The following is a 26776-nucleotide window of genomic DNA, read 5'->3' as shown; positions in this document are numbered from 1 at the left end:
TGTGCCAAGTACATTGAAGTTTTCAGTTAATAAGAGCCAAACTGGTCACATGAAAGAGAAAAAAAAACACATAAGTCAATGATATAGTATAAACTACGATAGATAGATAGATAGATAGATAGATAGATAGACAGATAGATAGATAGATAGATTTATTTTTAAAGATAAAGGCCCTCTAACAAAAGTTAGGTTTTTTTAATATGAAGAAACCAAATACATGTTATGTTGCAGAATAACTTCAGAACTGTTTCTGTAAAGTAACAAATAAGTGGTCCACTGAAAGTTTGAACGGAATGTGGCTGGCTATAATAGCCTTAGCCGATAATTTTTTTTTTTTAGAAAACTGCTTGGGAGTCTCTTGGGGAGTAGCTGTAAGCTGCATGCGCTACACATCCCAGGATCTGCGCTAGAGTGCCCCGTTATACCTGCAAAATAATGCCTGCAAGAGCCAATCAAATGAAACCAATTGAGACGACCTGCCATCTTCAATACCAAACTGTGCCAATCACAAGAAATTTAGCCAATTAACACCCTCCTTCCCAGTCACGTGTCAGAGGGGTAGCTGCACGCTCATTGGCTGTCGTAGCACTGCCTCCCGAGTTCATTTATGTTCTGGGAGTGAGTGATTGACTTTATCAGTCCAAGGACATCATCCGCCTGGAAAGGGGGGGAAGTTTGATCCTCTTTCTCACGGATCGCAGTCAACGGGAGTTTTTTTTCCTCCCAACTCTTTACGCATAGGATTTTCCCCTGTTTTGGCTCCGTTTGTTTTTTTTATTTTAGGATTTGTCGCAAAACGTTGTAAATCTCGGCGCGGTGTCTGCAGCTTGCGCGCTCCGCTACACTGGATTTTAATTTTATTTTCTGTTTTCTTCCAGTCTCCTAAGTTTGCTTCAAGCTCATGACTATGCTTCTTGATAGCGGTCCGCAGTTTGCATCGTTAGGAGTGGGGGGTTTCGGGACACCACGGCACCACGATATCGGGAACAGAGACCCGGGTCTGGGACTGAATCCCTTCACCGATTCCTCCCACTCCGCAGCTTTCAAAATCAGCCCCGTGTCTCACGATATCGCCTCCAGCCAGACATCAGCGTTCACCCCGCAAGCCACTGGATATGCAACTGCCCTGGGACACACTCACGGCGGGCAGGTGGGTTCGTACGGTGGGGGAGCGTTCAATTCAACACGGGACTTTCTCTTCCGTAACCGGGGTGTTGGTGAGTCCGCAGCGCCTGGCGCCCAGCATGGGATCTTTGCAGCTTCGGCGGGGAGCCTACACGGGCCGCCCGGGATCGGCGATAACCCCGGACATTTGTTGTTTCCAGGACTTCACGACCAGGGGGTGAGCCACACTTCACCGAGTGGACATGTAGTTAACAGCCAAATGCATCTTGGCTTACGCGGGGACATTTTCGGAAGACCTGATCCCTACCGTCCGGTCGCGAGCCCTCGGACGGACCCCTACGGGGCTCAGCTCCACAACTACGGCCACCCTATCAACATGAACATGGGGATGAATGTGCCGACACACCACGGTCCAGGAGCCTTCTTTAGATACATGAGGCAACCGATTAAACAAGAATTATCCTGCAAATGGATAGACGAGAACCAGATGAACAGACCCAAAAAGACTTGTGACAGGACTTTCAGCACCATGCACGAGATGGTCACTCATGTGTCCATGGAGCACGTCGGCGGCCCCGAGCAGAGCAACCACATCTGCTTTTGGGAGGACTGCCCGAGAGAAGGGAAATCTTTTAAGGCCAAGTACAAACTCGTCAACCACATCCGTGTGCACACTGGCGAAAAACCGTTCCCATGCCCGTTCCCCGGATGTGGGAAAATATTCGCCAGATCGGAAAATTTGAAAATCCACAAAAGAACACATACAGGTAGGCACCGAAAACACCATGGCACGGCGTGCGTAAAATAACATCATAAAAGTAAAGCTATATTCTGAATAGAAATGGTATGTCTTGTTTCAGAGTAGCCTACAAGAGTGTATTGTTGTTTACAAGACCCGTCTGAGAACTTGTGCCCACGAATCATGTTAAACAATTCCTAGATTGTTATTAGTGTAGTTTATTCAGAATGATTTATAAATAGTGATAAATTAGTGTTTGCTCAATAATGCAGTTTATGTAGTTCTGTTAAGCAACTCTGTGTGTTAACCCTCATTAATTATTGTAGAAGGTGTGTGCAATTCAGACAGATACTTTACATAGGCCAACTTGTTCAAGTTTGAGTGCTTTAGCTGTACGAGGCTATTAAGGTAGACATGTGCTTTCTGATCGTCATATACAAGTTGCCCATAATGAATCAGTTTCTGGCTGTGTTTATAATTCTGGCCCTTGTTCAGCTATCATATAGTGCAGAGCATGCCCTGTTGATTCGTTGTTTACTATAGTATACGAGCAGACGCACAGAACAGGGCAGTAGTAGCATGAAGGAGAAGGCCTCTTGAATAAATAAAGCCTGACAGAGCAGAGTGTAGTAGTGGAGCTGTATCCATGTCGCCCCGAAAATGTAGGTTACTCTTGTTATATAATAGGCTGCAGACAATTTACATCTCCGGGCTTCGCGTTTACAGGTTGTGTTACAATGGGAGTTTGTTTGTGTGGGCCATTAGGGTAATTCATGGTATGTATTTAATCCTGCAGGTGAGAAGCCGTTTAAGTGTGAATTTGATGGCTGTGACAGACGCTTCGCCAACAGCAGCGACAGGAAAAAGCACATGCATGTGCACACATCAGACAAGCCATACATCTGCAAAGTGTGCGACAAGTCATACACACACCCCAGCTCTCTCAGGAAACACATGAAGGTAATTAACGTCTTCATTACTCCTTAAACACACACACACACACACACACACACACACACACACACACACACTCTACCCCCACCCCCTCCCCCACAGCCACAGACAGGGACTATCACAATTTCAGGTATTTCTTAAGATGTTCCAGCAGTGTTATACTGCACTAAAGCAACATTTAAAATGTAATTTAGTCTATTCGTGAAACTTAAACTCTCAATTAAACAATTCATCATAGCTTGTGAATATTCCACATGTCTGTCAGTTTTTGATACTACAGCTTCAAACCTTTGTCTTCTTTAAAAAAAAAAAAAAAAAAGGAACCTGGTTTAAAGTGTTTAAAATTGTATCTCTTTATTGACATTTGTTTTTTAAATAACATAGCAAAACTACATTTTAAGATACAAATTAACGGCGTTTGTTTACTTTTATAGTAACTATAAAACCCATAGTTACTCCGCATTTAAGTTCAACACCCTTCTACCGAGCCACTTTAAATGTAGTTAGGGCATCCATGAATATTATACGTCAGTCTCAGCAACTCATTCTTTGTTTCCCCTCTTTTTTTTTTTTGCAGGTACATGAGTCTCAAGGATCTGAATCGTCTCCAGCAGCAAGCTCTGGATACGAGTCGTCCACACCGCCAGTGCTGGTCTCAAACAGCACTGAAGACCCGACAAAAACACCGCCGTTAGCCGTACAAAACACGTCCGGCCACAGCGAAGGACTGGCACCCAACTTTAATGAATGGTACGTTTGAAGTCAGAGGAACAAACCTCACAATGTGGACCACGGAGTTAAGGATAAAAACCTTAAAGAAACTATTCCTGTTCTCTTCACACACACACACACACACACACACACTGTCAGACACACACGGATGGGATTGGGACAACAACAACAACAGGAGATGAGAGCAAAAGCCAGCACCAAGCAGGCCACGTCCGTTCTCAGGATCACGAAATTTGACTTTTACTCCGCAGTTTTGAGGAAATAAAAATAAAATCACGAATAAATAAAACGTAATACTTTCTCAGTATAAATACATGTTTTTTTATCTTTTAGTTTACAGAAAAAAAATGTTTTATTTTTCATTTTATGTATTTTCTCAAATTTTTATTTAAAAAAAAGAATAAAAAAGGAAGATTATTTCACGCTGTTTTTATATGACGGTGATGCGCTATTGTCGCCTCTTCAATTGATTGTTGGAACTTCAAACAGTCTTAAGAAACGTGCCAAAGTCTTTGTCATGAACTTGAACACAGAAAAAAAAAAAAACTAAATAAATATTATACTCGTGAATGTATTTCCTTGTTTGATGGGGTCGAATCTATTGTCAACGTCCGTTTTCAGGTGGAGAAATGTGGTATTAGGTTACGATTGTTACCGTTGAATATAACGTTGCCTTTTGTTAATACCGTTGTAAATACATATCCATGATGCCATATTTATCAATTTGTAATTTAATTATGGGTATAAGTTCTGAAACTTAAATGATATTTATGGAAATGTTTTCTAACAAGAGCTGTACAGTTTTGGTCATAACCAGCTAAAACATTGAACAAATGATAAACTCTAAAGCTCCAACATCTCGATTGTATCCTTCTGTTTGTTTTTTTAACCAATAGGCCTATATGTGTCTTATTTGGATCGAAGAAATCATCTATATGAATATTATGGACTTGTCTATATATAATGCAGATATTTCCGTCACTTTTATTTTCTTTATGAGACCATTGACATGTAAATCATTGACTTTGTAGGACTGAGTTCAGTTGAGCTGAGAAGCTATAAAACGGTTCTGTTGATATCTTTATTTTTGGTTCAATTTAAACTTTTTTTGTGTGTTTTACTTTTATAGAATCAGAAATAGATGTCAATTCGTAGCATAAACTCAGTATTGGAGGGGGGGGTGGGGGAAGAAAAAAAATCAGCCTATTGCACTCCTATACAAGTCTTAGACGAGTGTGCGAAGTTCATGATTTCCAAATCAAGGTGACAGCATTTTGAGTATTTCAAATTCGGGTCAAGCACCCAAATATATACGCCTGTGTGGCACTCTTTATAGTTCCAGCTATGTCTTTGTGCAAGTATGTTTAAATGTGTGCATCGGCAACAATGGAACTGTCACAACACAGTATCTTCAAAAATAAAAGAAGTTTTTTTGTCTGTCAGCTTGCATTGTTTTAAATGTAATTCTTCTGTGAAACTAAGCGTGTTATTTGTTGTGGTGTTGCATATAGAGCAGTTTGATTACACATTTGCTTGTTTGTGAATAACTTGTCAAGATGACATTTTTTTTGTGTTTAACAAAATTTAGTGGAAGGAATTCTAGATCTATGTGGGTTGGGGGGAGAATAGTTCAGTGGCAAACATAGTTCCAGCATTGCATTGTAACCTATTCTCAAGAATTAAATATGCATACACAAAGTATATTGTACTCCTATGAGAACAATTTCAGACCACCAGCACTACTTTTAAAATAAAATGTAAAAAAAAAACGGTACCTCGTGACAGTGATATATGAAATAAGTTTATTTAAATAATTTAAGGAATATATGTTTTATATGCTATTTTCTATACCTTAATTTAAATGAAGTACTTTTTCTTATTCCCACCACCTTTCTGCCCCATGTCCAGAGGTCAGCGAAAAATATCTGATGTATAAACACAGCTAGAATGTGATGTTGTAACACTTTCTGGGAGAAATGGGTCACACTCCAAGTTATTCCTGAAGAGCAAAAATGTTTTACTGATGAACTGTGTCACTGTGCCACATTGAGGCAAACCATGTTACAACAGCAGGCCTATGCGTTAGCCTATTTAGCTACCAGAGGCAAAGGGTCCTTGTACTTTTTAGGCTACTGTATGTTGGTTGATTTGTTTTACCAACTATTTATGAAGAAATGTGAACGGAAATTTTGACTGAAATTAAAAAAAAACATTGTGAAAAGCGACTTTCAGACTGCGACGTTGATTATTATCACCATGTTGTCCTGCTCCCTGCATATTTACGCATAAAGCCGACAATGTTTGCCATGATGTTTGTATCAGACTAGTAGGAGTCATTTGAACTTGACACTGATTAAGGCGCCATCTTAGTATCTCGGCTGTGTATGTATGTGTGCCTGTGAATAGGAATATTGGGGGGTTAGTTAGAGATGCACTTCTTGGCACAGAGTACAGGGTTCAGATGGGGGATGTGGGTTATCTGTCTATGACTGCAACAGTTGTAAATGCAAAGTTGTGTTATGTTATTTTATTAAATGAACGCTTACAAATAATAATCCTAATGTGCAAACTGTAAGACGGGCAACCGAGGACACTGTGTGACCGTGAAAGTGGAGTGGGGTATGTTGCCAAAAGTGGCGCTGCCTCAACGTCTCCCGATTAACAAGGAGCCGCTTCGTAAACACAACCAAAGGAGTTACCACACATCAATGGACGCCATAATAAGCATTTAAACGGCGAAACATCAGTGCGTGTACAGGGTCTGCATAACTAACTGTACACAGTGGAATTTACCTAACGTTATATAAAGCTGTTAAACTATAAATCTGTTTGAATGCATGAAAAACAAATGCACACTCTAATTTGAAAGACTGCTGTAAAGAGAAGACTTCAATTATTTATTTCTCTAGAAGCAGAGGATTTTTACAACAAGGGCTACACCCCCCCCCCCCCCCCCCCCATATTCTTCAACTATAGAAAGATTTGGAATATTGATTCTAATTCTGTTTTTGATTTTTGCGCAAGCGTAACCTTTGCATTCCGTTTGATTTCATTTGTTTTTTACCCGCTCCTCCCTCCCGTCTTCCCCATCGCTCCCTCCTCCCTGGCTTGTCTAGTCGCACATTTCAAGTTCCCCTCTCAGACACCGTGACGTCAAATAACCGAGACCCGGCTTCCTCTGAAACACGACGGGCTCACATGGAGGCTGCATTTTTACGCATGCATCTGGGATGTGCTAAACCGAAAGGTGGCGGAGCCGCTCTGACCTGATAATCATAAAGGAAGAAGCAACATATGATAATGGAATAAACAAAACGTTAACATTTTTACATCTTAACACTGATCATATAATGTTCATTTGAAACCGGGTGCAGCAGCTATGGGCTAATTCTGCAAATACAACATTGTGTTCTGATTTTTAGGAGTTTACTCTTCACCCTGAACAGCCCGTGTTATTGCTCATGCATGTGTTGCTGACGCCCAATACAAATCATCGTTTCCAGATTATATGGTTCCTTTCTGCTGGATTCTCAATGAATTAGAAAGCAGTGACGGTCACGTGGATGCAGTTGGGTAAAGACTGGCTGTATCACACAGCAGAGCACTACTGCTTCTGAATTACGTTAGCGCTCATTCATCTTTATCTTATGGATTGCTATACTGGGATGTAGTGTGTGGACACGGAGGATGGCAGCGTGCAATAGCCTATAATCTCTCTCTGTCTATAGGGTTGGTTTATAGTATCCGAAGGAGGTAGGGAGCGGAGGCTGCTGGGGGGGGGGACATAGGACTGAGTTGTACTCCTGGTTCGCGCCTGTCGCTGAAGTTTGATATCGGATTGATTGGTCAACCCCAACCCCTTCTAACTTCATCCGTCTTCTCAGTCGCAGATTATTTGCTGGCTGAGAGCGTGCTCATTAAGAGGATTCACCGACACAAGCAGATCCTCAACGCCCTTTGTCACGCAACGGAGGCTGTGATCTTAAGGAACCAATTGCTTAATGTATCTCTCAATAATTTGAGTAATAATCAGACGCAACATGCATAGACTTTAGCCACCTTTTTAACCCCTGCGTATAAATTATACAGTAGACTTCTTTTTTTAATTTGAGTCTTTTACATGGCACTATCAAACCATTACAGCGAGGGGACTGTGTAGGGTGCAGTTTTGCTCAAGGGCACTTTAGCAGGGCACTTGGCCCTTAATCTCAATAGGAGACATTTTGGATATAGGACGGCCGTTAAGCAGTAGCACTTGGCCAAACACACCAGGATGCTCAGATTCCCTCCCATCACTGCTCTGATTAGACACGATGCTGCCAAAACTGAATCATCATGAATTAACTCAGTCATCTGAGAATGTGTGTGTGAAATGCAGGGTTCATCTTTCCACATATGGCAATAGAACAAGTTAACGTAGTGGATTACTGCAGATATGTATGGCAGTCGTTTCTTTAATCAAGACATTAAGCCTGCACGGGTAACTACATTTTGCCACTAAACGCACCATGACAATTAGATTGAAGTGAGATGGATTTGTAACATCATAAGGGGAAAAATATGGTTTGATAAACAAATAATTGCATAAGCGCTAACATACATCTGATAATTGCTTAAAGAGGGCTTCCATTTGCGCGGAAGTGGATGCCAATTATCGATGCTTATTTCACCTCCAGCAGGCTGTTGAATATGCATTCCCAAAGTACCTTAATCCACGGTGTGTCTTTATATTTTAACGTGTTGCATGGCTTTTGTGATGCAAACTGATTAGCACAATGGCTTTGTCTTTTAGTTCAATTATTCTTCAATTGACTGCTAGAGACATTTACATATACCCATCGTACTGTATATTGCAGCCTGCAGGCACTTCTGCTGATGAGGAAATGAGTGAAAGTGGTCGGCCAATTGAGACACATTATAAAATAATATTAAGTAATTCAATGAGTTCAGTTCCTTGAGCATTCATACTCTACTTTCACAGAAGTAAACCTGATAACAATGTCTAATATATTAACAGATCAATCAAATGTATTGTTTCTGTTACCATAGATAGCGGCAAAAATGTGAAAAATAAAAATATATAATTTACAGCTCATATCACGCACAAAGCATCCACCTATCATGTGATAGGCTATTTCTATTCTGCTATGAGCTGAAAGACAAACTATTAGTAGGATGTCCAACAGGAGACATCGCTAATTCCCCAACATCTGGCGGGGTGTCAGGAACTTGATGAATTCCTTACCAGAGCAAGCGCAGGAATCAACGCTAATAGGTCCCCGGAGTGAAGACTCCTGCAAACGCTCATTCAGCAAAGCAGATGTTCGGCAATTGTGCTTTGCGTTTGTCTTTTGACAGATATATTTTCAACACTTTGAGAGGTGGTAAATGGGTACATGAGCAATTGACATCCTTTTAATGTGCCGTTGCTCTGCCCTGAACGCTGCGGCAGTGATGCTTCCCACAAATCCGGCGCAGTAACAAGTCGTCCCCCTGAGAATGAAGACTAGTTTTCATGAATCATTGAACTGCAGGTTATTGGAAAAGGGGTGATGTGTTGAGGTTTTAATTGTTAAACAACGAGTACCCGAAACTACCATCCTCTGTAATTAAATCTGTAATTAAAGCCATAGCACAACTGCTTCTCTTTAGCTTGTATATCAGCTGCGGAGTCAACAAAATGTTTTTGTTTCAGATCGCATGAATGGCGTGATTCGGCACTTGAAGCAAACTTTTCACCTGTGAGCCGCCCTCGTCCCGGGACAGCCTCCACCTCACAGGACGGGTTCTCCCCTGAGGGGACGGACAGCAGCGCTCACATATTCATCAGCCTTTCAAAATAAAGGAGACAATGCTCGCTAATGTCCCATTTTCTAGAGACAATGAATTAGAATCGGAAAGTGCCTTTCCATTATTTAAAGACTTCATTCATCGCTTCTGGTGGCGATTTATCCGCGCATGCGCAATGCTCTGAGATCTGCAAAACTCCAGGTTGGTTACTGCAACATCTGGGAATGGAAGGGACACGTAGGCCTATGTGTTTTGATATCAAGATACACATGTTCGCACAAAAGATATTTCTTGCGGTATATGGAGGTAGGTGGGTGGATAGATAGATCGAGTGCATGAATGAACAAGCAGTAAATAAATAAATCGTCTTTAGCATGTGTTCCTTCACAAAAATAAAAAATATGTCACTACTTCAACACAGCGAGAAACAAAAGTAGCCCATATCTCTTGCACAATTCCAATTTGTGCCCCAGAAATGCCAATCAAGACGAGCTCTGGTTGCATAATGTTTGCGCAATCTTTAATCCGTTATGGATATGCATGAGGCAGGGATAGCACTATGAATAACAATCCGCTTGATCCTGCCGCCTCAGAACGTGAGCGCGCGATTACTTGCACCACACACACAGAAAGAAACCAACGTTTTTCCCCCCCTCTATAACTCTCCATTCAGGCAGGTGGTGGGGGGCTGCCCCGCATAGACTTAGTTTACAGCTTTATTTATTTTTTTATTTATATATATGGACTTAGCCTATCTATTTACTTGATTATTTATTTATAGGAATAAAATGTAGTACACATTTCAACTTTGTGATGTAAATTTATGGAACACATCATGGTAAGAAAAAAAAAAAGGGTCACACTGATAAAATGGTCTTTCAACCAGAAGGCATACATTAGCAACACATGATTAGATCACTTTTGTTGATGATTATTTACAAACCTTTTTAATTTACCTCTAAATCACTCTCTCAATCCCCTCCATAGATTCAACTTTACTGTCTGTTAGCCACCTTCACCAACACTGGAGTCATTATTTCCCAAAAGATGAACAGTTCTGAAAGATGAACAGACCTGTTATGATTCAGACTAACATGGTGCTATATTGGCACCTTCTGTGAGACTAAATATTCTTCATCACAGCATGCACGATAAACTTTTTCAAGTGCTGCCTTGTGCAAAACATTGCTGCAGACACACTTCTTGCACAGCAGTTGTTCACCAGAATGTAAAATAACAAATTAAGGATGGTCAAAGTAAAATGATGCCTATGCATCTTTCTTTTCAAAAACATATGTGAAAGGATGTCACTTACAGAGGACATCAGTGCTGGTATCATACTTCTGTCACTTTGATCTTGAAAATACATGTCAAACATAAGTGAAATTAAGTGACACTGAAAAGAAATGCATGAAAAAGTTTCCATACTTGTTTTTTTTCCAAGTGTTTTGTTTAAAGGACAGTTCACTGACTAAATATCTCCATGGTCCTTTAAAAAACTTAAGAATAACAATTTATTTGTAAAACAAACAAGAATGGTCCTTTGTGCAATTTCAGCATATTTCAAAGGGATTACCAAAGCTAGGAGCCACTTAAGAAATATGTCTGTGTGAACATCTGCGGTATATGGCCACAGGCATTGTGGATGACTATGAGTTAAGAGAGGAATCATGACACATAATAGCAAACAGGAGCCTGAATCCAGCACAACAACAACAATACAGCCTGGATCTTCCATATGTAATGCCCCAGCCCTTGTTGTACTGCATGATGAGGGCTGATCCTGCCATAAGGTGTGTTTGGATAACTAGGCCTTACAGGAAAGGACCAGGTTTGTGGATGAGTGGTGGGGGTTCTGCTGCTAAAGGAGAGTGTTATTCAACAGCTGTGTTATACAGGTTTTCAACAGCCATAATAAAAAGTGTTAGACATAGCACCAGTTATTTTCTTCCCACTTTTCCACTAATCTAGACTCGACTCTCCCACTGAGCCTTTTGGCCCAAACAGTACACCGGTGGCTCATATTTTCACAGCATTAGACATACTATTATTCTGTGGTTTTGGGGTATTTTCAAGGTTCTGTCTTCAACTAGACCAACAGAGCAGAGTCAACAATCACTTCCATCATGATGGGAATCGATACAGCATGATTGCACATCTTCAACTTTATCCCATACTCATTGGACAGTACAAATGTTTTTTCTATTAATGGTCTCCAACCTAGGACAATAACAGGCGAGCAGGGTTTGGAGAGGGAGGAGGAGGTGTAGGAGGAGAAAAAGGGAACAGGTAGGAGGGCCTGGTGAAGGGAGGGGGGGTTTGGGAAAGCCAGGTGCAGGCGATTGCAAAAGCGACCTCATGCCAGGATAATGCATGGGGCCATAGGTGTCCTCCAAGCCAATCCCAACCCTCATGCTGATATCTTTTCAATGCCTGTGGGACAATCTCTACAATAATTGCTTTTCCTGTTTCAATTCTGCTCTAAGGGCCAGTAACAAAAGAAAAGGGACTTTGTTTCTCACAACCATTGCAAAAGTGCATGGTATTTGGAGCCACTCTTAGTCACCACATAGCGTAAGCAGTGGTTTGGGATTTTAAATAACACCACAAAAAGAATGTGCTTTCAAAATTTGTACATGGCCGTGTGATTGGCAGATCTCTCCGTAATATATTGCACATTTTCCTTCAGGAGACCTTTGGACGTTGTAACTAATCTCCTGTTTGTTAAAAAGTAACATAGCTAAATATTTTCATTTGCATCTCTGAGACACCCTATCCATCCTCTGCTTTGATGACCGATGACATATTTCTCCCCTGATGAAGGGAGTGAAGCTCAGCGGGCCTGGTAGAAACCTGAAACCTCTCTCCACAGTTGTTCACAGTTCCCCCAACATGTCCTAAGTCAATGGAAAGTTTGACTTGTTGCTCTAACAATAAGATTCTTTTTTTTTTCCTCTTCTAAATAAGCTATTCCACCTTTTTTCATTTCTTTCGGTAGCCATCTGCCTAACTTCTGGTAAATATATTTACTGATAAAAATATGATTATATAGGCCTATACTAATCAGACTATACAACTTTGTCCATATAGATACTGCTATTATTAGTCCTAAGTTTATTAGCATATTATTAATAGTAACAATTCTTATTGTTGTTATTATTATATTTAAATCAGATGGTGTGTAAAATCCCGCTGACTTCAACGTTTTTTTTCATTCTTGTTAATTTAATGGGTCGATGTCGGGCATTTAAAACCTTCTCAAAACAACAGAAAATAGAAAACGTGCGCACGTCTAATTATTAACGACCCACTTGTCTTGTCCTTGAAAAGATTTGGGCGTAATGAAGTCAAGGAAGCAGAGTTCAATCAAAACAGGCCACATTTCTATAGAGGGAAACTCTTTAAGTAGCGGTGCAACATGAGGAAAACCTTTTCATTAAAAGGACCTGTTAAATAAGTTGAATTAATAACCGTGTTGCGTCGGAGGAAACGAAATTCACTCGACTTCTCTCAGGACAAAAAAAATTATCAAAGCCACTATCAACTTTAATTTGTATGAGTAAACTTATTGTTTTTGTTCTGTAATGACTCGTTTCAGCGCGATGCTTTCATTCTCTGCTGCACAAAAGAGGCAAATAAAGATAACGTAATTTAGATAGATAAATAAAACAAAAAGGTGAGGGGATATAACTCAAGCTGTGTGTGTGTGTGTGTGTGTGTGTGTGTGTGTGTGTGTGTGTGTGTGTGTGTGTGTGTGTGTCAGGATACAGTTTAATACTGAGAAACGTTAACACGCAGGCAGTTTGTTTTCATTCTTGCGGAGCATAAATGATGTAGAACCTCGCCTGTCTGTCACTTACAGTGAAAATGCCTTCGTTCATGCATTAGAAATGAAGCTGGTGGAAGCTGTTGTAAAAGGTGATATTATAAGAAGTGACTTTGGGAACTGGCTCAACCTTCAACGACCAAGTTCACACCTTGAGAAGAGATAGAACATGGCCTCTAAAATAAAAAAAATAATAAATATATATATATATATATATATATATATATATATATATATATATATATATATATATATATATATATATATATATATACACACACACACACACACACACATACATACATATATACACACACACATAAATAAGTGGGGGGAAAAAACTTACTTGGCAGTTTTTGAGAGAGCTGATTTTAAAATAGATCAGTGCCTCGTTTCAGTAGTAAAATGACTCCAAATGTGCAGGTTTATGAAGTGGAGTAAAATCTGCGTAGAGCTCAATTTCAATTCCAGCGTTTTACAGTCAAGTTTATGTGGTAGAGCTCACCCCTCACTGCGTGATAGTTTTGCTATTCTGTTGAAATTGGCAACAGTGTGCCAGTCCAGTACCTAGTTTAATTTACCTTGTCTTGGGAATGATTTTTCTGTATTACCTAAATAAGGTGAAATCTGGGGCATGCAGACTCTCTACTGCTTGTCAGAATCAGTGGAGTGTGAAATTGCAACACCAGACAGCCAGGATAATAGCTCAGAAGGGGGCTAATGCCCCTGCTACATTCACAGAACATTTTTATAATGACTGAATTAAAAGGGGGGAAAGTATAGATTTATGCTGTCTGTTTTTTTCCATTTATTCCTGTCTGTAGGTGCATTTGTCCTGTTAGGATTAAGCAGAGAAAAAAAAGATTTAGATCCAAAATGTTGTTTGTAAAATGGAATTAACCTGTGCAATGCAGTGCAGCGCAGTCTGGCCTTTCCAGGCTCTCATTTGGGCCCTTTAGGACCCTCCTCTCTCACCATGCTCAGGACCAGTTGGAACAATATAATATTATCGAGGGCTGTTTCTGCTCCATCATCCCAGTCCCACATACATGGCCACAGAGAGGGCACAAATGCACTTTCAAACTCATTCAAACCTCTTCCTTCTCTGTCGGTCCTTGTAACACATGCACAGACACACACACACTTGTACTCCAACACGCACATAAATTACATGGGGATTATTGAGACACGGTTCTGTTCTGCGAGGGATGACACCAGCAGGGCCTGATTTGTCAGGCTTTACCATACCTAAATTCGGTTGGTAATTTGGCTGCTTTTAGATCATTCCAAATAGCCCCCCAAATCCCTGCAACTCACAATTTAACACTCCCACTGGTGCTAAACCTAATCTTTTCCTCTGACTGGGGTCACCATTCTGGTGATCTTAGCTTTCCAGCCACTGGCACCAAGCACCAACTTCTACCAACTCAGTCAACAGCCTGTCTCACATCAAAGCACACATCTGACGCAAGAAGTACTCTTTTTTTTTTTTAACCATACATCTATTAACAAGACAGGGTGAAGCAGCATCAATAGGTGCTGGAAATGCAGAAATCAGTTAGATTAAGTGTTAGGGTATATCACATATTTCACCACAAACTAAAGCCGGTCCAGGATTTGCTTAATCAAAAGCATAAAAGAAGAAAAACTTTGGAAAATCATTACCATGTTGATCAACAGAACACCTGTTCACACACTCATAGTAAAGTCAAAGTAATGCTTCTTTTATGGATGTTGTTCTGGTGATGTAAAAATGTTGCCGATAATCCTGGCTTGTTCTCAGACTCAGAACCTCGGGAAATCTGTTTAAATAAGCATGTTTTCATGTGCTCTCAAGCCCATAAACTAAACCCAAACCTCTTCATTAAGAAGATATAGTGTTTTTAGATTGTTTTGATGTGGTCGAGGAGCAGACGGACCATTGGCTAAGTATGGAAAGAGCAGACAGACAGACAGTCCAAGCGGTTTAGCCTTGTTTAAAATTATTAATCCACTTCTAATTCCAGCTGGCCCCCTGGCAGCATAGAACCCTATCAAAAAAATCAGCACTTCCATTGTGAGGCCTGGCAGAAGGGGACTGGGCGTATTTTTTCTGCTCCAATCAGTTTCTAGAGGTTGGGCGATTAAAAAAAAAGAATCCCAAACCCCCCCCCTTCCTCGCACAGCGGGAGAATAACGGAATCATTAATTCCCCATTAATTTCTGGAGAAAAAAAAACTGAAATGTCGACTCGATGTAGTCACAAAATAAAAAGACAGGAGCGACAAGTGCTTTTGGTTGACCAGAAAGTGTTGAAGGGCAACATTCCAAAACTCTACATATCCGTTTGGGGAGAAAAACAGCGTAATGTGATGTTTAACATTCAGTTTAACTAGAAAACAGAAAATACAGTCTGTAAAAGTCCCGGTTATGGATGCACAGGAACACAACTTATGGTCCTGTCCAATTTCATAAAAGGTGATATCTTTTTGAGTGTTGGGATACTTTTTGTTCTTCAGTTTTTTACCAACGCTCATTAAGTAGATTTTTTTTGGAAAACGCATTTAAAGGTACTTGGTGTTGAAGCGCTTAATGAGGTGTCTGATTAAGGCTGATGCATAAAGATACATCAGGGGTCATTATGTGTAGTCGCACACGTTTGGAAGTTTGGAAAAGGATGATATCTCAGTTGTTAGATGTCAAACCTAGTAAACAATCACACTTCAAACATACACCCACAAACAAATCCAGTTTTTCAGAGGGTAGACAAAATAATGTATAGGTCTTTAACTCTGAATTAACTATATAATAGCACACACAACGGTTGACCACATTCAGCTGCTTGTTGGTTGCCAGCAATAGAAACTCCTCAATTATTGAAACTAGAAGATTGTTATAGCTCGTGTTTCTCACGTCAGTGTGTTTGTTATATGATTTTGGTGACCAACTCTCTTGACACATTCAGTAAATTGTTTTTTGCAATTCAAAAGGGGACAAAGAGGTGGTACTCCATCTCTCCCAATGTAAACAACATACAGCAAGCACACTGATGCACGAGCACCCATGGGTTCTGATTAGGAAGCATGGCTGGGCCCCCAAGTGTGGGCCCCTATCATCACCTTTTCATAAACACACACACACACACACACACACACACACACACACACACACACATTATAGCTGTCTCTGCTCAGAGTGACAGCCTTTCATATCTGTCTGTCTCCAAGCCAAGTGCTTATCATCTATGCACCCAACCATTAGGAAATGTCACAAACACACAAGCTGACGCATATACACACATGCAAGTACACACACATGTACATAAACACACACACTTTTCTTTCAGGAAATGAGGTCCAATTAGATGTAATCAAGGGCGGATAAGTAAAAAGCATTTAAAAATAATTCAATGCTTTTAATTTTTATAAATTGATTTTTCCACATTCTCTCTCTCTCTCTCTCTCTCTCTCTCTCTCTCTCTCTCTCTCCCTCCCCCTCTTTTTCTCTCCATCTCTCAGGGTGACTTTTGAGCACTCTGAGATTGGCAGAACAAAAGAGATTGTTGTGGAGATACTAATTATTTAATAAATTCTTTATTTATTTTAAAAGTTCCCTGGGTGGCGAAGTGCCCAGACTGTTACAGTAGATGGAAAATTACAGGCTGGAAGACAGTGAGTGACACATGAACAGAGGCAGAGGGGCAGGGGGTGGGCCGTGCCATCCAAACATGCCCATGCCCTTAAAAAGACATGGCAACACCCCCCTCCCCCAATCTGATCCCCGTCAACCCCTCCCACCCTCCATTTGCCACATTCCATTTCAACAAAACTGCCATATTAATCATGTGTGCTCACTTCAAATCCAGCTTCAGTGTTTAGTTTTTTTTTTAAAACGCTCTGTTCAAATTTCCAATTTTTCAGAAACAATCGGTAAAATGACAACCAATTTACCTCAGCGAGGGGCAGCATGTCCACTACAATGAATGCAAACCACTAAAATATCAAATTGATGTCCTCTTCCCCCCAAAACCGATAAGTAGGGCATGGGGAGAGTGGGCCACTAAAGACCGGGTCATTATTGATTTGACAAGTGAGTGAATAATTCATCTCTAGTGGCAGGCATCAGCTGGGACGGCCGTTTCTCGACTACTACTGTTACTATGAGAGATGTATCCCAAATCTGACCTTTCCTCCATTTCTCCCACCAGTCTGTTATGTAGTCTAGCACTCTGATACTGTACATCCCGTGCCCCACCTCTGTTGGCCTTCCTCACTCTATGGGAACTCCTCTTATGGTCTATGGTAATCATTCCAAATGTTCCATTCAATCCCAGATTTTGTATGATTTCCTCAGCCAAGTGCTGCTTAATTTACGATCATTTCCAGCTTCCCTGTAGCTCTTGGCCAGCAGGACACAAGGACAGCTTTATGCATGGGTGTAATTCACACACTCATTGGCACCGGCCCCAGCAACTGCCTGCTATACAGAAATACTGATTTACACACTACCTCAGCAATAGAAGATACAAGAAAACAGATAGTTTTGATTGGCTGAGTCATGTTTGAAGCTGTTGCCTGCCAACACAGATGTGACTGCTAAGCTGTTAATGTAAATCAGACATCCCCATTTGTGCCAGTACTATACTGCTTGGCACATGAATAACTGCTAGTTAGTCAGCCGTTACGACATGCACAGTAGTGCAAATCTGCTATAAGTCAATCTTGTTAGTGCTAACAAAAACACAAGGGAGATGAAAAACAGCCCTTGTGGTGGTAACCTCACTGAAAGGTCGTAGGCTGATTCTAGGATTTAACTCACTAATGCCCAGTGACCATCTGAGACTAACAAATCACTGGCCCAGCCATGACTTCAGTTCTCCTTCTTGATTTCTTTAAACAAGTATCACTCAAACACAGGCATTGGTTTTATTCATACAGTGGCAGTCTCTGGTTATTCCAGTAAAATTTGAATGGCATCAATTCTTTTTCACACACGCACTGTGTGAGAAAATGACTATGAGCTGAGCAACCCTGAACCTATCCACATCTGTACACAATAAAAAAAAGAGCTCCTGCAATTTCTTCTACAATAAAGGAACCGTCGTGCTCTTGAATAGAGCTCTCGGGGTGTGTTGAGCACAGAAAGGCAGAGTTAGTTTCAATCTGTACGCGGACTACCTGCTGAGTTACCAGATCCCCAGCGAGTGTGAAGTCAAGCAGACTGCTTCTGACTCACGCTGCCTGCCACCACCTCCACGCTGCATCATGATTTATTCCCTGACAGCAAGACATTGGGACTGAAAGATTAAGACGCGTTCTGCAAGATGCCTGACATTGATCACCTGGTGGAGAAAAACATGTAAGACAAGCAATTAAGCGTGCGTGCGTACATACACACACACACACACAGCTTGAGTTATATCCCATCACCCTTTTGTTTTATTTATCTATCTAAATTAAGTTATCTTTATTTGCCTCTTTTATGCAGCAGAGAATGAAACCATCTGCTTGTGCTTATTCAGATTTAGCTACATTTATCCGTGTAGAGTACTGTATATGCACACACACAGCCTGCATGTCAGTAGGTCAAGGCACCATAAAGAGTGTCAGAGCAGGCTAAAAGATGAGTTATGTGCTTGAGCTGTCTGTGACCTTTGCCGTTTGTCCATATGATATCACTCAGAGAAGAGGAGTCCTGCAACTCTGGACCTGCATACCAGAAACAGACTATCTGCATTTTGGGAGCACATGCAGACAGTATAGTCTAAGGAGTTTAGACTATCTCAAGGAGTATAGTTCTAATTTCTTTTGCCATAAAGGCTATTAGAGAGCAGATGTGTGGCTTGAAAAGTCTTTTTTTCTGTCTTTCTTCCTTCTAGCTACGTCTCCCTGCTCACTTACACACACACACACACCTCCAAGTTTCCATTCATGCTTCTCATTATCGCGGCATGTTGGTATTTTATGAGGTCGTGTAAACCGATGAATTACTGCACTTTAAAATGCATCCTGACAATATTATGCGACCATGTTGATGGAAAGGCCTTTCATTGCTGGAGCGAGGACCTAAAATGGTGGACGACAAAAGAGCATGACTTGTTAATTATTTTTAACTGCCGGATAAAAATGATTATTAAGTAAGACAGGATACACAAATGGCTGAGGCCACATCATAAAGTGACCTCCCGTCTTTGGAGAAGAACTAACTTCAGTTTTAGTAGTTTTTCTTGTTTGTTTAGAGAGAAGCAAAACAAATATATTAGGGCTTCAAGAATGCACACCAGATTTTTCAATCTTGTGTCCATTATTATTAGATCATAAAATGAAGGAGAAAAATGGTATATGAAATGGTAATGAAAAATGCATTACATTGAGTTGATATCATTTTTTTCCAATTTATTCGGACATGTTATTAATTACAGCAATAAGTGAAATTATTCATCCCAATTGTCTTTAATAGACAAGCATTTAATTAAGTGATTCTCTTATTCAGACCCACACAAAGTGCTTCCAAGAAATATAAGCGTGTGTGTGTGTGTGTGTGTGTGTGTGTGTGTGTGTGTGTGTGTGTGTGTGTGTGTGTGTGTGTGTGTGTGTGCTCCAACCACTGCCAGAACAGTTTTCATGCTACTGATTTTTTGTCTTGCATAAATGCACACTGATCAAAAGACATTTTTACAAATAGTTGTCACCATCTCAAGTCAAAAAACATTAACTCTGACCATTTTCAGCTCTTTAAAAATGCAGATATTCATTAACCACACCACTGCTCACTAACAAACTGTGTCTCATACACTCACCCTCCAGTACATGTATAATGCTCATATGCTTTATTTGACCAGTGCTGTCATCAAAGCCGATTCCAATCTCTTTAGTATGCCCTGGGGTTCTTGTGTGTGTGTGTGTGTGGTTGGGGGGGGGGGGGGGTGCACACAAATGTGCGTATGTCAATGTGTATGTTTGTATGCGCACATTTGCATTCCTGCTTGCAGTGCATGCATGTGCACAAGTGTGTGCACATATGTTCTGTGAGCGTCTCTCAGACAGCCACAGTGGCAGTATAGCTGAGGCAGGAGCAAGCTGTTGGTCGGCAGACTGGTGACAATAAAAGGTGGCAGACCAGTCAAAACAAGCCCTGTTCTTCCAGGCAGGGCCAAAGTGCTGCTGAAGAGGTTCTTTTGAGGCACCCTAAATGTGGTAAAGTGATCTCCTCCTCAATTGGGACACTCCAAGAGGCCATCCCTGACAACCAGAGCAAAGCAAACTCCCTCCCCTCTCCCTCAGCCTTGTCACTTTCCATCTAACCCCCTTGGCCCGGATATCCCCCAACATGGCGGACTTCTATGTCTATAGAGAGAAAAAATATACTTTTATCAACATTAAATGTTAAGACAAGTACTTATCTTTATCGGTATCTATGTAACATCACCCTGTTTGTTTATGTATCCAGTTGGATACAACACTACACTACAACACTTTCAAAATAAGTTGATTGTCTTTTGTTGAGATATTCTGAATGCAGCTGAATTTATTTTTGGCTGATTGACAACACCTTTCTCTCACCTTTATATCTGCCATTGCTCTCAATATCTTAGCAGCTATTTCCCCTGTGTTATTTATCATAATGTAGTGGGGATGTGGCCTAGGTTGCGAAAGAGCCAGACAGTGCTCAGAATACGACAGCAGACCCCAGTTGGCGTCCTGACAATTTGGCCGACAATACCAGCAGACTTAGCACTCACTTTTTACAAGGCTGCCTCAAATTGCTTCTCTCTTTCTCTCTCTGCGGCACTCGCAAAAAAAGAGAGTGGCAAATTGAAACTGAACTTTATTGGAGGCTGTAGCCAGATATTGTCGGTAATAAGTATGGTTGCCCTGATCCAAACAAATAATCATCATCAAAGGGAATTGTCTGAAACACAGATTTGACCATTCTGGCTAACTCTCCGTAATGCTTGCAAAGAGGAATGGAACTTTGGGCTCAACTTAAATGAAAAGGGGGTTTCTTTTCTTCTTCTCACCCTATTCTAACTCTTCCTTTTTCCTCTCTTTACTTCTTCTTCTTGTCTGTTGAAACATGTGGTCAGCTGTTATGCTTCCATGTGGTCAGATGATCAAAGCTGGGGAGCAGCAGTAATTGTCCCCCGCTGAAGCCCTGCCCCGGCTGGGATCAGGATCCCAGCAGGTGGGGGGGGACAGCCATGAGAACGGAGGGAGAGGGTGGAGGAACGCAAGAGGCCCTGCCTGGCAGAAATAAAGACTTCCTAAGGGCTGCTCTCTGACAACAGAGCCCCAAAGGGAGAGTGAAAAATGAAGCCTCCACACATTCGGAGGGGTTTTCACTCAGGGAAAGGGGCCGCCATCGGGGTTAACATTAGAGAGAGAGGGCAAGATGGAAAGCATAAGAGAATAGGATTATAATATTTGCTCAGAGCGAAGAGGAATAATTGTGCGCCCATTTCACAGTGTCCTTAGAACTGAGCCTGTGTCGAATCCAAAAAGGGATTTTTTTCTTTCTTTTTGATAGTTCATGAAATATGGATGCTGTTTATTTCACCTGCTAACCCTGACTTCTCCAGTCAAACACCTTCCACTGGCAAACATTATCACTGGCAAAAAAAAGAAGAAAAACTACAGAAATAATCCTGGCAGCCTTTCTTGTAGAACACACAGATACACAAGCCACTGACATGGACATAAACACAAGAAGTCCACTCTTTCCCCTCACAAGCAAGCCAACAAACACATTATTATCATACACAAACAAAAACACACAGAGGAGGGGGAAAGACCACGCATACCTCGCCTGTCAGTGTTTACCTGAAGACCAGAGGGAGCTGTGAAAGCTCACAAGTTGGGCTACTTTGCATGTACGTGGGAGCCCGCAAAACACTTCTCACTGCTGTCCGTCATTTTGATTGCCCAGCACGACTCCTCCGCCCCAAACCTCCCAACACCCCCACCTCGCTCCCCCCCTCCACTGGCCAGATGGCTTTTTTTTTTAACTGTCTGTGGGCTCTTGCACCTCTGCTCTACCACACTAAATCCCAGAGATGGCTGGGTGGAGTGGAGGGTTTGGGAGCTCTGCTTGGACAAATGGTTCGGAGGTAGCAGAGCAAATAAAACGGATTAAGAGGAGTCTTTTCACAGATACTTCAAAACTATTTTGGCGCTGAGCCATGGACCCCCCTCAATACTCCCCCTCGATAGGAGGAAAAATCAGACACCCACAAAGAAATTTTCAGAGCATACAGACCTTGTCTTTGGGGGATCTCAGATGAAACGATTGTGCATGTGCTGCATTATATGTAGATCAGAAATACTATACAGCAATCTATTTAGAACTATATATGAAGCTATAACAGAGGTCCCTATAATTTTTTGTATGTGCATTATTGCTGCAGCCCTTCAAAAGAGAGGATTTCTAAATATTGTATTAATCTAACACCGAGTCAGAATAAAGAATCTTGTACGCTGGATGCTAGTGCATTTGCTAGTGCTCCAGAATTGAATAAAATATTATGAATATGGCATAATGCAACAGCAGAAGACCCTCAGCCTCATAACTCAGCCCATTAGTCCTCTTCCATTTTGCATTATGGTAAGAATGATGGTATTTATTTTCTGACTAAGTGCTTTTATGCCCTTTGAGTAGAAATATAAAGCCACTGATGATGGAAAAATGTAAATGCACATGTCTACAGAGCAGATGACTCACGTGAATGCACGTCCATATATAAAGACTGTCCTTTCCATAACAGCACCCTGTTAAAGCTGCCTGATATTGATTAAATGCTTTCAATTTTCTCACTGGAGTTTAAACCGTTTTTATCCTTAAAATACAGTAACTTTAAAGCATACTTTAAACCATTTGAACTATAAAGTGCAATACAACCACAGTCAGAAGACAGTTCATCAATAGAAAGTAATATGAAGGAAATCCAAATGTCACCTCTTGGCTCTATCCAGCCAAAGGTTAGATTCTTGACTCCCTGCTGTCTCCTGTCATAAGGTTGCTTGGCAACGGGGTACAAGCTATAATTAGCTTAGCAAAATTAAGATTTCCATTTTGTTAACACAAAAACGCTTATCTGAAAAGTGTCACATGTTCACTGAAAGAGATTCCAAAAGGCATGCATTGAAATATGCAAGAATATTTTTTTTTTTGAAGACTTGGCATGCTACTACTGTCGCTACTGAGTGAGATGTACAAGTGCAGCTGTTGTAGCATACGTAATGAAAAATCATAAGATGGGGCATGATATCACCCTGTGAGCATCTGTCAAGTGTTATTCTCATATGTTTGTATAGCATACTCATTTTGAAATAGTCTAACAGTCCCTCCATCCCTTCATCCTCTTCCTTATGCCTGCATACCTGCTGCAAGGAAAATCCCTCGAGGAGCAATAAACCATTTATTTCTCCATACACTTCTTGTATGCATCCACTCACACTTTCATGAAGTCACAGGCCAGAAGTTGGGTGCTTTTGTTCAATGTGCCTTAAAGCACTGATTTCAATCAATTCTAGCTCTGTCAGCCCTGCAAGTAAACAAAGCAGAAACGTTAACGCCATCAATGCCGAGCCACTGAACTGCACTTAACCTTGCTTCCTGGCTATGGTATAGCCAGCACATCAACCCTTCGTCTATAATCTATCCCTCCATGATTTCATCCATCAACGTACCAGTACATCCCACAACCAACACCCATCCGCCAGACTTCTAGTTATTGATAGACTTAAAGCAGAGGGCCGCGACACCGGCTCCTGCTGACGTGATACCAGGCATCAACGACAGGGTCACCAGGATCACTCAATTAGCAGGGGTGACAAAAGACCCAGCAGGATCCTGCCCAGCAGCCCCCCAACCTTGACAGAACATAAGCCACCACAAGCAGGGGCTTGCCTGCTGCCACCAACCTGTGTCTATGTGTTGTTAGTTATCATAGATGTGTAACTAATACCAGAGCTTTTCTATCAAAGGCTACTGTACATTGATGTTTTGTGTCATTATTCAATCTTGAAGATGTCTCCTTTATGAATAATCCATCCAGTCAACTCCATAAACACCATTTAGATCATCGTAAGAAAAAAAGGCTCAATTAAAATCCTGAAAAATGCAATTATCTTAGATTTAGCAGCTTTTAAATTATTAATTTATTGTATAGTGTGGAGTTTAACAAAAATGTATAAATCCAAAAACTGGATGTTTCGTGTGGCTTTTATCATTGGATTCAAGTTTGCTCGGTTGTTATGGAGATAGTATAGTAGGGCAACCATGCCTCCTAAAAAAAATACATTTATATAGTACTTGCTTGTTTTGTGTGTAATGTAACTGCTTCTATTATGTTCAGTTGCAAAAACAATTCCAGTGGATAAAAGCTATGTTCCAGAGACCAGGGTTGGTAACCTGAGTTCTGCATGTTGTTTGCTTTAGGCAACAAACGCATTTTGGTTAAGGTTAAGGAAAGACTGTAGTTTCAGTAAGGAAGATACAACAACGTAAACAAGTCCTGCCTCGTGTTTCAAGACTTTTTCAATATTTAACCAAGACCACAATTTTACACGAAAAGTACTCGAGTGCCTCAAGAATCCCATCAAATACAGGTGAAACTAGAATATCGTGCAAAAGTTAATCTATTTCAGTAATTCAACTTAAAAGGTGAAACTAATATATTATTATAGACTCATTACATGCAAAGCGAGATATTTCAAGCCTTTATTTGTTATAATTTTGATAATTATGGCTTACAGCTTATGGAAACCCCAAATTCAAAATCTCAGACAATGAATATTACATGAAATCAATAAAAAAAAGAAAAAACATTTTTAAATACAGAAATGTCGGCCCTCTGAAAAGCATAATCATGCATATGTATCGGCCCCTTTTGCATGAATTACTGCCTTAATGCGGCGTGGCATGGATGCTATCAGCCTGTGGCACTGCTGAGGTGTTATGGAAGACCAGGATGCTTCGGTAGCGGCCTTCAGCTCTTCTGCATTGTTCGGTCTCATGTCATGTCTCTCTGTTTTGGTACTTTTGGCAGTGTGGGCAGGTGCCAAGTCCTGCTGGAAAATGAAGTCAGCATCTCCATAAAGCATAAAGTGCTCTAAAATGTCCTGGTAGACGGCTGCAATGACTCTGGACCTAATAAAGCACAGTGGACCAACACCAGCAGATGACATGGCTCCCCAAATCAACACAGACTGTGGAAACTTCACACTGGACTTCAAGCATTTTGGATTGTGTGCCTCTCCATTCTTCCTCCACACTCTGGGACCTCGGATTCCAAATGAGATGCAAAATTTGCTCTCATCAGAAAAGAGGACGTTGGACCAGTGAGCAACAGACCAGTTCTTTTTTTCCTTCAGCCCAGGTAAGATGCTTTTGACGTTGTTTGTTGATCAGGAGCGGCTTGACAAGCCCATCTCCACAATCTGTCTGTGTGTGGTGGCTCTTGATGCAGTAACTCCAGCCTCAGTCCACTCCTTGTGAAGCTCCCCCACACTTTTGAATGGCCTTTTCCTGACAATCCTCTCCAGGCTGCGATCATCCCTGTTGCTTGTGCACCTTTTTCTTCCACACTTTTCCCTTCCACTTAACTTTCTATTAATGTGCTTTGATACAACACTTTGAGAACATCCAACTTATTTTGCAATTACCTTTTGAGGCTTTCCCTCCTTGTGGAGGGTGTCAATGATGGTTTTCTGCACAACTGTCAGGTCAGCAGTCTTCCCCATGATTGTGAATTCTACTGAACCAGACAGAGACCATTTAAAGGCTCAGGAACCTTTTGCAGGTGATTTGGATTAATTAGCTGATTAGAGTGTCATCTCAGCACACTGTAGTCTGTTTACATTTGCCAGTTGGCTCAGCGCTAAGTCACGATTGGTTAAAGATAAGAGATTTAATAAAAAGCAAGTGGTGGTACAACATACAGGTCTAATCTTCAAGTGTATACATGTGAATGCAAAATACTGAATGGATTCATCGCAACACACAGATGTGCTCACACTTTTGTGCAGGTATCCGCATGCACATACATACTGTATGTAAGTGTTATTGTGTCTGTCTGTACGTTAGTCTACTTTTTTCTCATCCTCTGTCTGTCAGTCTGTCAGGCCATCTGTGTGTATTTCCCCTTCATGGCAACCTGCCTGCCTGCATTTCTCTTCCCCCCCTTACTGTCCTATTTGCAGCGAAATGACTCCTGCCTAGATCAGTGTTTGGGATATTCCTTGCAGCAAAGAATACACATAACCCTGTGTGTGCTTTTGCGCATTCCCTGTTGAATGGATGCTTTTGAGTTAAGGATGCTGCAAGTTGAAGAGATATTGCAAGAGATAGGTGTCAGCGAGAATGGCAGCATTGTTAATTAAAACATTCCCCTTGATGGGTCTCCACCTCAGCTACGATATCTAGGGCAGTAGTAAAATAAGATGCCTTTGATTGTTGAAGAATATAAACACACTCAAGCACACACTCAAGAGTACTATACTGAAACAGCGGTGGAAATAAAAAGATTTAGAGACTTAAAAAGGAAAACAACTCTCTTGAGTCTTTCAAAGGCTGTGTGTGTGTGTATGTGTGTGTGTGTGTGGGGGGGGGGGGGCATGCATGTTTTTTGGTGA

At 41.1% G+C, this 26776-nt stretch overlaps 1 protein-coding gene across 2 annotated transcripts; it reads left to right on the top strand.

The window, feature by feature from the left end:
* The first annotated feature begins 700 nt into the window (after positions 1 to 700).
* On the top strand, positions 701 to 3585 carry zic3 (zic family member 3 heterotaxy 1 (odd-paired homolog, Drosophila)). Of its 2 annotated transcripts, none has more exons than XM_078261346.1 (3): positions 701 to 1892; positions 2661 to 2824; positions 3396 to 3585. In XM_078261346.1, the coding sequence occupies exons 1-3, from the start codon at positions 902 to 904 to the stop codon at positions 3576 to 3578; spliced, it is 1338 nt and encodes a 445-aa protein (XP_078117472.1). In that variant the 5' UTR covers positions 701 to 901; the 3' UTR covers positions 3579 to 3585. The 2 variants fall into 2 exon arrangements, with proteins under 2 accessions (XP_078117472.1, XP_078117470.1); XM_078261344.1 differs by having other exon boundaries at positions 2661 to 2833.
* The last annotated feature ends 23191 nt before the right edge of the window (positions 3586 to 26776 follow it).

Source organism: Sander vitreus, chromosome 10 (assembly GCF_031162955.1).
Source record: "Sander vitreus isolate 19-12246 chromosome 10, sanVit1, whole genome shotgun sequence".
NCBI lineage: Eukaryota > Metazoa > Chordata > Actinopteri > Perciformes > Percidae > Sander > Sander vitreus.
Note: the sequence above shows the minus strand (reverse complement) of the source record. Positions and strands in the feature narration are given on the sequence as shown.